We start from the raw sequence: 12174 nt of genomic DNA on the forward strand, positions 1-12174 counted from the left end.
GAGTCAAACCAAGGGATAAGGTTCTTTAGTTTTCAAGAAAGTGTCTAAGTGTTGTAATTGAAAGAATTGTTTGTAAAATGTTATTTCGATTATAGTGAAGAAAAATCTCCCAGATCAGACGGGAGGCCTGGATGTAGTTTGCAAGTGGACCCGCAAACGAACCAGGATAAAATCCTTGTTGTATGCTTTTCTTTCCCTACTCTCTTTACTGCTTTAATCGATTACTTTGTATAGTTGTATTAACTGTAATAATTTGTTTCTATATTGTACTGTTGTAACTCTGATATATATGTTAGCTCTGTATATTTGCTTCGATCTCAGTTGCTTGTCGTACAAGAAACTGAATCTGTTTGTGCGATCTGAGCTGTTTTAATCGATTAAAAGGCTGCAGTTAATCGATTATTCTTTCTGTGTTAATCGATTAAACTGGGGGTTTTCAGCATTATATGTTGTTTGCGAAAAGCGGATACTTTGACCGCTACACCTATTCAACCTCCCTTCTAGGTGTATTTTAGCCACTGAAACCTAACATATGTATGGTCATATTACTAACTCTTGCCATTTTAGATTGCATGGTGTACCTAAAGGTGAATATATTTGGATTGAAAAGGGACACAATCCCAAGAAAAATAACATTAAGGGACCCAAGACTATTTAGGTACCTAAACCAAGCAAGTGATCTTTCTTTTATTAGTGTGCCTAAGGACATTTGGATATCAATGGTATTTGGACAACGAATGTTCTAGGAACATGACGGGTGATAAGTCCAATTTTATTGATCTTTCACCAAAGGAAAAGGGTCATGTCACTTATGTTAATAACAATCGAGGCAAGATACTTAAAGTTGGTAAGATTGGTAATGATTAACAAACTATCATCGAGAATGTGCTCTATGTGGAAGGCTTACATCATAACCTACTAAGAATTAGCCAATTGTGTGACAAAGGTAACAAGGTAATCTTTAACTCCAAGTGTTGCATTATTACCAGTGACAATGATGATAAGTGCCAAAAATAGCTAATTTTCATATACTTTTTATGGCACTTATCCCATGCAAACTTTAGAAAACCAACATAATTGAACACTTTTTAGATGAATTTTCATAGTTGATATATATATTATTTTACACCTCTTTTCCTTTTCTTTGTTTAAAATTATTAGGAGATAAAAAGAGAAGAAAAAGATCAAGAGAAAAATCAAGCCAAGAGTTGTCCACATAGGCCAAAAAGATGTGCACATGATTTGCTTAGGCTTGGATACAAAAGCATCTCATCATTGGACAGATGGCTAATGCTCCTACATATTGATTTGGATTATGGTGTAATGTTATTTCTTTACCTCATTTGTATCATCCTTTTATTTCTATTTTTTCAAGTTATTACTTTTGGTTATTTTTTGTACTTTAAGAAGTTCCTAATGCGGCTTTACCTTCATCACTTAAAACTTGATTTAAAGATCCAAAGCATGCTTCTTCCTAAAGTGTTGACAAGTGAAGTAAAAATTATAACCTACACCTTAGTTCACTTGCCATATCAAATCATCTATTTTAAGCAACTTGTTTTGAAGGCTAAATAATGTTCACGAAGCCTGAACTAGGGTGTGACAACCTACTCCAACGAGTGGCAGTTAATTATTATTTAGTGTATTATACCAGGTTTAAAAATCATCTTTACTATTCTAGGACACTGGATTGAAGATTAAGACATGGTGTACGAAATTAACCTAAGTATTACACAACTTGTATAAAGTTTTCAAAAAAGTTGTTAATCATTATTTTTGCGATAATATGCTTATATGATCACATTTCTATTAGCCAATTCCTTGTGGTTCGACATAACCCTATATTATGCTACAATTGAATCTTGAAAGAGACGCAAGTGTAAAATATTAAAATGTTATCAATAAATTTTATTCATTGAAAACATAGTCTATTCACAAAAGTACAAATCAATTCATGATTTGTAACTTTTTGAATCGAAACTATATACAAAAAGTGCAATTCAATCAATGGATTGTTAGTTGACAATAAAAGATTGATGAATTAATAAATCTAACCACTAACATTGAATTACTGTAATTATTTTCGCTGCTAACATTTACTTTCTGTCATTTACATTCCACAACTAACTACTAATTCTTTATTTTTATTTAATTCGAATCATTTACTTTTTCGCATCTAACAATTTATTTATTGTTTTATTCTTTTATTTTTTATACCAACATTTCACAAGAAATGGTACGGTTTATTATGAGACCAACCCTTTGCAAAAAGTGGTACAATTAAACTACTAACTTTATTCTTTTTATTATTTTATACTAACCTTTCATAAGAAATGATATTATTAACTTAATAAATAGAGACCAACCATTTATGGCATGGTTAAATGGAATCCGAATGGGAGTAAATAAATAAATTCATCACAGTCACTCTTAACTTGCAACCCAACCAAAATCTCCATTCAACAAATTGATGTCGTTGCTGAGGAATTGCTTTAATAATAGAAAATTGTTATATAGCATATTATATAATTAATAATTGTGCATAAATTTTTTCTTTTTCTTTTTGTACAATTTGTATAAAAATGTAAATTACAAATATTTTAAATCATTTGTCTTTAAATTTCCTCTTTACGAATCTTTTTTTTGAAATAGATAGAAGTCTCTTTGTGCATGAATTTCACGAACAAATAGGTATAATTTTCTCTTGATCTTGAACTAGAAAAAAACTTTAAGAAAGAAAAAGTAAGCACAAAGAAAAGAAAAGCAAACACAATTTATTCAGAAGGAAGTAGAATCTTCACAAATCCCAATGGCTGACAATCAACAATATGCTGATGGTTCAAGGATAGATAACCAACCCAATGTTTGAGGCTTTGTCAGTTTAAACCTCAGAACATGATCAGAATAGGCAGGCCATCTGGCAACCAAAAACCACCATAAATGAAGTATGGATTGGTACAACTAATGTATGTCAATCCTGTTGTTGGTTTGGATCATGAAGATCCATATAACCACCTTACAAAGTTCTTTGAATTGGTAGGAACTACTGGAATTTTTGAGGCAGAAGAGGAGACTGTATTTCTCAGGTTTTTCCCTTTAACTCTTATTGGAAAAGCCAAGGAGTGGTTATTGGATCTACCCCCACATATCTAGAGTAACTGTAACCTGGTGGAGGAAAATTTCATGCATAGACACTTTCCGCAAGGAAAGTTCAAGGATTTGAAGACAACCTATCCAACATTTGTGCAACCAACTGGTGAAAGTCTCTACGAATCTTCGGATATATTGAAATCCATGTTAAGAAAATGTCCAAACCATGAGTTTGATGTTCAGACCCAAATCCATATCTTCATAAATGGATTATAGTAGAAACATAAGTGGACTCTGAATGCAAGTGCAGGGAAGAATCTATTAACAAAACACCCATAGGAGGCCAATGATATCATTAGTCCATGGCCTTAAATGATAAAAGTTAGCACTAGAGAGGACCACCACCAAGGAGAGGTGGAATTCTTGAATTGAGCCCAATGGATGTTGTGTTGGCTCAACATAATCTTCTTCAACAACAACTAGATGAAGTGACCCAAAAGCTTAATGATTTGCCCAAACAAATAAGGGTATCTTTAAAGAAATAGGATTTTAGGTGCGACAATTGTGCTAATGGTCATGAAATGGGCTACTGTCAACCCCAGAATGAGGTAGTCCACTTTGTAGCCAATCTCCCGATACAAAACATTCAGAACAATTTCCCAGGGGGGGGGGGGTAGTAATCAGTATCAAGGAAATCAACCTTGGAGGCAGGACAATCCTCATAAACCACCACCTCGGTCCTACCCAAGAAACAATCAGTTCCAACACCCAACTCAAGATAGAAACACTAATGTATCCCTTCGGAACATGGAAATTCATATTCGAGGACACACTTAATCAATTCATGCAGATGACCATGTCCAACCAGAAGAACATTGATGCATCCCTTCGGCACATGGAAATTCAGATTGGACAACTTGCTAAGCAATTGGCTGAAAATAAAAAATCAACCTTTTCAACCAACATAGAAGTCAATCCAAGGGAGCACTACAATTCTATATGGAGGGGTGAAACCAGCTCATCTAAGCAGTAATGTGATGGTGAGTTCTGGAAAAAAAAAATTGTAGGTAACATGCGTCAGTTAAAAACTGATTTTCAGTTATGTTTTAATCAATTAAACAATGACTTAATTGATTAACACACCATAAGTTTTAGATTGGTTAGCTACTATAATTGTGATAATCGATTAACATTATACATAATCGATTATGCTGTATAAGTTTTAGTTTCTTGAGGAATGGTAAACTACCTATATGACATATGATCATGCAATACATGTTTTTCAAATATGTTATACCTTATTGCATAAAACCATGTATGTAGATGCATGAGCTTACTTATTATATCATTTCTAGAAGTTATGTCTCAATTTTAGTCTTGTTCATTCTTATTTCTTGTGAGACTCCCATATAGGTTTACCTAACCTAGACTCGACCTAAGGCAATCATCTTAAGACTTCTAGTAAAGTAAAATTACAAACCCTTAAGTCTATAGATATCACCCTTGAGTCTTTGGCTTGTTTTTTGTTGCAAGATTATCAAGCTTTCTTAAACATTAGTACTATTATTATAAAAAAATTTGAATCATATATATACACTTCATGATTAAGTAACATATATATCAATTAGTAAAATATATAATAGTTACATTTATAACTTTACATTTCATAATTAGTAACACATGTAACAATACATGTATAACAATATATGATATATGTTGGTTTCAAACTCAATATCACAAAAATTAGAAAATATGTTCCAAATCATAAGACATTAGGAAACATTTTACTAACTAATAACATATATAATACTAACTTAATAACAATTTAGTAACATATGTAACACTACAATTCACACAAAATTGATAATTTAAGCTAGAAAATTGGTTGAAGAATTTAAACAATAATAAAAATATTATTTCTTAATCCCTAGTATATATTTCTTTAATATGCGGTTCGGTTCGGTTCTAACGATTCCTAAATTTCTAAAACCATAAACCGAACCGAACATAAACGGTTCCTTAAAAAATAACCGAACCGAACAGCGAAACCGAACCGCGAAACCGAACCGAACCATATTTTGCGGTTTGGTTTGGTTCGGTTCCATCGGTTTCGCGGTTTAAACCGGAACCGCTTACACCCCTACCTAATCGGGTAATCGCCAATCCAGAGTCCACCAGCCTGATAATCTATGACCAGCCTAGTAGACTAGAGGCAATTGTTCTACCCTGATCCTAACCGAGTAATTACCATATGTTCTGAGCATTACATATAGTATCCTGCATACCCCAATCCCCGCCTTGGATGGACCCACTTATAACAAATTATAAATGCTCTTGACACAACATTAACATCTCTGGCCAACTATGTAATGCACCTCTAACTCACCATTTAATGCACCTCTGACCCACCATTTAATGGCCGTTGTCCCACCTTCAATGTTAGGTAGCAGGCCGCTTGTCACGCCACCTGCACATTTCGCCTGTCCCCGACAATTCGACAAGAGCATATTCACAGGACAAGGAAGGACGACCAAAGAACGTCTTTTATGCTCGTTAGAGGCTGGCTAATGACCAGATGCCATCTCGAAATTCTATGAGCTCTATAAATATGAGAGATTATACATGGAATACAATTAATTCCTCATTTCCATCTTTTATTGCTACATTTATTATTTCAACCTCTCTCTTATTTACTCTCCTTATCTCTCTAGAATATTCAACTAACTTGTTCGTCGGAGAAACTTTTTCAGGTACCTCCCCCGGTGGGTCGAGACGACATCTGACGAGATCCCCTAATTCTTCACCTTCTTTCGGACATTCATCACCGGTCTTTCTAAACCAGTTACCTTCCCATCTTCATCCCAACTCCTGTGGGTTTATTCGGGCCTTCAAGATTTTCTGTGAGGTCATGGGATGCCCATGTACGCTCCGTCTTTTTTTTTTCTGGATGTTCCAGGTGGGGAACAACTCCAACAAAGATGAAAGCGACGCTGGTCGGCTTGGGTGGATCTCGTTTCAATCTGCAAATAGGCGTGCCCTTTTCCAAGCTTTCGAGAGATTAGTTAAGGGATGGAATACCGGGTTTTTTCTGATAAAGGTTGTAGGCGAGCAGCACTCGTGGGCTTATGGGCCCAATGGGTAAATTCGGTTCCCCTTCTCTTGGAGCATGGGAATCCATTAAAAATCGGCCAAGTCCTTCAGTTTCTCGTACGATAAGCTGAACCGTCGGGAAAGGGAGGTGGTGGATGAGATGTTGGCTTGGGTTAAGGAGGGTCGGGTTGTAATTTGCTACAAGTTGGTCCAGGGGGATCATGTTTTCGAGGTTGAAGTTGGTGAGCATCTGGGAAATGTAGTATTCCCCATCCCGTTTTTTTTTGTATTGTGTCTGGTTTTGACATATTTTCCTCTTTTTTCGAGTAGTTGTTATGGGTGACCAGTTCGACCGATCAGGTCTTCTGGGGAGGGCTACTCTAAAAAGGAAGAGTGCGGAGGTTACCAAGAAGGCAAGGTTTGACTCTCTGGCCTGGGAAGATCCTTTACTCGGGAAACCTTCTATTTTGGTCGTCGTTCTACCTCCTTCTCCTGATCCTCCAGTCATAGCTGCTTCCACTCCATCTGATACTCATTCGGTGGATTTGACCAGGGAAGAAGTCATGCCTGATGGGGTGCTCGTTCCCCATGCTGAAGCGCCAACCAATGGGAGCACCGCTAGTAGTGGAAAAAGGAAGGTTGTTGCCAAGCCTCCTTTTTTGTATCGGGTCCCCAAGGTTGTGGAGACAGGCCTGCTCAATCCTGGAGTGCTGGAGAGGATGGACTTGCTATCGGTACCTGATCTTCTGAGGCGGGTTCGGGAGGCTGGGATTTTGGCCGCCTCTGTGGCCAAGTATCTTGAGGGTGAGGGAGTCTTGGCAACTCGGGTCGGGGAGGATGCTTTGGCCAATTTTCAAGAGCGGCACTCGGCTGAACTCCATGAGCTGGAGAAAAAGTATGTTGAGGTGCTCAAGGTTCAAGAGGAGTAGAATCTGACCGCCAGCGAGCAACTATCAGAGTTGACATACCAACTCAAGATGCCCGGGATGCTGCGTTGCAAGCTCAGGCTCATATGGTATTTGCCCAGTGGGAAATCGGGGCCCTTTGTAACTGCCTGGACCGAGCTGAAGGAGAGAAACGTCACCTGGAGACAAAAGGTGCGTTTAGCCGACGAGCGGGATGAGACGAACAAGGGTGACATTGTTCGATTAACCGAGGAGTTGGTGCAGCTCAAGGCGTCTTACTAGGATCTGGAGGAGGAGGTCGTTGCAGCGGCTAGTGCGAGGTGGGACAACTCCTTCACACAAGTCTGATCGGTCTTCCCCAACTCTGACTGGTCTTGGACCCGGATAGACGCCATGGTTACCCCTGAAGGGGACCTGGTCGCCGATGATGGGGAAAGTTCGGTGAAACTTCCGGTTCCGCGTAGGGGTGGCGATTTGTAATTGTATGTTTTGATGTAACCAGGATATAATTGCAATTCAAATGCTCCTTATCCTTTATTTATCCTGTGTTTATTACTTATGTTTTTTCCTACTTTTGTGTCTTCGTTATTCGAATATCAACTTAATGACCTCGAATGAACTAATAATCACTAAGTCTTGATAAATTGGATGAGAATTGGTCGAATCAGAACTAAGAATCATCAACCTTTGATAGATCAAGTAATAACCGAATGAATTGTACTAATAATCACCAAGTCTTGATAGATCAGATGATAACCAGATAAAGTGGAACTAATAATCACCAACCTTTGATAAATCAGATCATAATCGGATGACTTGGAAATAATAATCACCAACCTTTGATAGAATGGATCATAATCGGATGACTTGGAAATAATAATCACCAACTCTTGGCTGATCGGATAAGAACTGGTCGAATCAAAACTAATAATCGTTAACCTTTGATAGATCGGGTAAAAACCAGATGAATTGTAACTAATAATCACCAAGTATTGATAGATCGGATGATAACCGGATAAAGTGGAACTAATAATCACCAACCTTTGATAGATCAAATCATAACTAGATGACTTGGAAGTAATTATCACCAACTCTTGGTTGAGCGGATAAGAAATGGTCGAATCAGAACTAATAATCATTCACCTTTATGTTGGACAATCGAGTGGTACCTGATGGCGGTTAAATGGGACATGACCCTTCCTTAGGTTTGTGAATTGAACCACTGCCAAAGGGGGATTGGCCTATGCCTTTGAGAGGTTTTTTGATGGCGACCGAGGGGTCTTGGCCCTGCCTTGGGTTTGCGAACTGAGCCGCCGACAAAGGGGGGATTGACCCACGCATTTGAGGGGTGTTTTTTGATGGCGAACGAGGGGGCTTAGCCCTGCCTTGTGTTTGTGAACTGACCTTCCGTCAAAGGGGGACTGGCCCACGCCTTTGAGGGGTGTTCTTTGATGGTGACCGAAGGGGCTTGGCCCTGCCTTGGGTTTGTGAACTGACCTGTCGTCAAAGGGGGACTGGCCCATGCCTTTGAGGGGTGTTTTTTGATGGCGACCGAGGGGGCTTGGCCCTGCCTTGGGTTTGTGAACTGACCCACCGTCAACGAGGGACTAGCCCACGCTTTTAGGGGTGTTTTTTGATGGCGACCGAGGGGGCTTGGCCCTGCCTTGGGTTTGTAAACTGACCCGCCGAGGGGGATTTTCTCTTAAAAAACATTGGAATAATACCTCGCCAATATATAGATAATGGTTTGATGACATCATTTTTTCAGTCGTTTATAGTCTAATGTACAATATTCATATTTTTCTAAACAAAAAATTGGCGTAGGTTTGTCACATTCCAAGTGCGGGGAATCTCCTTTCCTGCCTACTCTTCAAGTTTATAGGCTCATTATCCAGTTTTGCTGACTGCTCGGTACGACCCTTCCTAATTCGGTGCTAGCTTTCCCTTCGTTTTACCGACATCGGCTCTCCTGGGTACTAGACTGCATGTTTCAAATCCTCTTGGTACTTCAATCTTGTTATACTTCATGGTGGTCCTCCTTTTGGTGGCGGCTTCTCTGATTCTGGATCAGTCTCTCTTTTCTTCTATCCAATCTAAGTTGTGTCTTAGGATAGTGGAGTTGGCGGTTTCATCAAAGTGCATAGTTCGCCATTTGGGCTCGCCGATCTCTATCGGGATCATAGCATCGACCCCGTATGTGAGGTTAAAAGGTGATTTCCCGGTGGTGGAGTGAGGAGTTGTGCGGTAAGCCCACATGACATGATGCAACTATTCTAGCAATGCTCCCTTGGCTTCTTGCATTCTTCTTTTTATCCCTCGCCGGAGGACTTTGTTAGCCGCTTCCGCCCGACCATTTGTCTGAGGGTGTTCAACTGAAGTGAAGTGCTACTTGATGTGGAGGTCGGGCAACAGTTGCCTGAACTTGCGGTCGAAAAATTGAGTTCTATTGTTAGTGACAATTGGAGCGGGTATCCCGAACCGTGTTATGATATTCCTCCAAGTAAATTTTTGGATGTTGGCCGCCGTGATGTTGGACAATGGCTTAGCTTTGATCCATTTAGTGAAGTAGTCGACCACCATTATCAGGAATTTAAGTTGTTCGGATACCTGTGGGAATTGTCCCAGAATGTCCATATCCCATCTAAAAAATGGCCATGGGGTCATTGTGGGTGTGAGCTTTTTAGGTGGAGCTTTGTGGAGGTCGGCGAACAACTGACAGGGTGTGCATTTTTTTGTGTAGTTGGATGCATCTCTTTCCATGGTTGGCCAATAATATCCAGCTTAGAGTATCTTCTTGGTTTGTGATGTCGCGTCGAGATGATGACCACAACTTCCTTCGTGGATTTCTTGGAGGACATATCGAGCTCTATCGGGGCCGAGGCATTTAAGCATTAAAGTAGAAATGCCCTGGCGGTACAAACAACCTTGCACTATTGTTAACCATGGACTATGCTGGAGGAACCTTTGCATGTCCTTCTGATCTGTCGGCAAGTCGCAGTTGGTCAAGTATCTGATCATTGGGTTGGTTCAATCGTCTGGGATCTGTATTTGCTCGATGGTTATGACACTAGGTTGCAGGACTGTCCCTTGCACCACCGATCTATTATTACTCGGGCTCTTTGTGCTTGCTAATTTTGACAAAATCTCTGCCCGGATATTCTGCTCCCTTGGAACGTGTTGAATGGAGGCCGTTTCGAACTTGGCCATTAGTTCCTTAACCTTGGCCAGGTACTTTCCGAGTAACACATCTTTGTTCTGATAGGCCGCCATAATATGAGAGAATGCGAGCTGGGAATCGCTGTATATGGAGACCTTTTCCATCCTGATTTCTCTGACCAACTGCAAATCGAAAATGCATGCTTCATATTCCGCTTGATTGTTTGATGTATAAAAGGTGAAGGTGAGTGAGTGCTCAATGGTCACCCCCTGGACATTACCTAATAAGACCCTTGCGCCACTGCCCTGGGGATTTGATGAACCGTCGATATAGATGGTCAATACCTGCTCAGATCTACCCGGTTGTGCGGTCAATTCAGCAACAAAGTCGGAGAGGACTTGGCTTTTGATAGTCGTCCTGGGCTCATACCGTATATCAAATTGTGACAGTTCAATAGATCAGGAGATCATCCGTCCGGTTAACTTGTGCTTGTGCAAAATCTGGCGGATAGGTTGATTATTTCTGACCACCATCGAGTGGGATTGGAAATAATGTCATAGCCGTCTTGTTGCCATTAAGAGGACGTATGCGATCTTTTCCAATTTTTGATACCTGAGCTCTGGGCCTTGTAATGACTTGCTGGTGAAGTATACTGGGTGTTGACCGTATTCATTTTCTCTTATTAGAGCGGTTGCTACGACCCTGTCTGTTACTTTTAAGTAGACATACAGTGTCTCAAAAGGTGTAGGTTTAAAAAACACAGGAGGAGTAGCTAGGTATTGCTTGAAGGTTTGGAACGCTACTTCACAATCTTCCGACCAAGTAAAAGTGTTGCTCTTTTTTAGGAGCTAGAAGAGTGGGAGGGAGTCTTTGGCGGATGCAGGGAGAAAACTAGCCAAGGCTGCCAACCGCCCATTAAGTTGTTCGACTTCCTTAACTAATCTCGGGTTGCGCATGTCTATAAATGCTTGGCATTTTGTTGGGTTGGCCTCAATACCCCAGCTTATTAATAGAAATCCCAAGAACTTGCCGGCTTCGACTCTGAATGTACACTTTTCTGGGTTGAGGCACATATTAATTTTGCGCAAGCGGTCGAAGGCAACATTTAGGATAGTCACATGATCTTCCGTTGTTAGACTTTTGGCGATCATATCGTCCATATAGACCTCCATGTTTCTTCCAATTTGATCTCCGAAAACGGTGTTCATCATTCTCTGGTATGTGGTCCCTGCATTTTACATATCGAATGGCATAATTGTGTAGCAGTAAGCCGCCTTTGGTGTAATGAAGGCGGTCTTGTCTTGATCTGGGGGTACATGGGGATCTGATTATATCCTGATTGACATAAATTGGTACCCGGAAGAATTGTCCCCCAGATGATCAGTTATCCTTTATTTATCCTATGTTTATTACTTATGTTTTTTCATGCTTTCCTGTCTTCGTTACCCGAATATCAACTTAATGACCTCGAATGAACTAATAATCACCAAGTCTTTATAGATCAAATGATAATCAAATAAAGTGGAATTAATAATCACCAACCTTTGATAGATCGGATCATAACTGGATGACTTGGAAATAATAATCACCAACTCTTGGCTGAGCGGATAAGAACTGGTCGAATTAGAACTAATAATCATCAACCTTTGATAGATCAGGTAATAACTGGATGAATTGTAACTAATAATCACCAAGTCTTGATAGATCAGATGATAACTGGATAAAGTGGAACTAATAATCACCAACCTTTGATAGATCGGATCATAACCGGATGAATTGTAACTAATAATCACCAACCTTTGATCTGCGCCACGATATACCCTCAGTTGGATGGGCCAACAATTCTACTCGATGTTGTTTTTCCACCGAATAGAATGAAGGGCTACCAACGACCTCCCGGTCAACCCACCAATAAGGAGACTCTAGGCCCAT

The 12174-nt window shown here is 39.8% G+C and overlaps 1 protein-coding gene across 1 annotated transcript; it reads right to left on the reverse strand.

The window, feature by feature from the left end:
- On the reverse strand, window positions 10113-12174 carry LOC109350555. Its single transcript, XM_019591781.1, has 3 exons — window positions 12036-12174; window positions 11152-11470; window positions 10113-10659 (listed from the first exon to the last, which is right to left on the reverse strand). Exons 1-3 carry the CDS (start codon window positions 12172-12174, stop codon window positions 10113-10115), a joined length of 1005 nt encoding a protein of 334 aa, XP_019447326.1.

This window comes from Lupinus angustifolius, chromosome LG06, assembly GCF_001865875.1.
Source record: "Lupinus angustifolius cultivar Tanjil chromosome LG06, LupAngTanjil_v1.0, whole genome shotgun sequence".
Lineage (NCBI taxonomy): Eukaryota > Viridiplantae > Streptophyta > Magnoliopsida > Fabales > Fabaceae > Lupinus > Lupinus angustifolius.

What these genes read in the sequence shown, in the direction of transcription:
- LOC109350555 (XM_019591781.1), bottom strand. Translation starts at nt 12,174, where the DNA reads ATGGGCCTAGAGTCTCCTTATTGGTGGGTTGACCGGGAGGTCGTTGGT. An exon ending in GTGGCGCAGATCAAAGGTTG is followed by an intron (nt 11,471 to 12,035) that starts GTGATTATTAGT and finishes TGTAAAATGCAG; the next exon opens with GGACCACATACCAGAGAATG. An exon ending in GTCGAACAACTTAATGGGCG is followed by an intron (nt 10,660 to 11,151) that starts GTTGGCAGCCTT and finishes GTATGAGCCCAG; the next exon opens with GACGACTATCAAAAGCCAAG.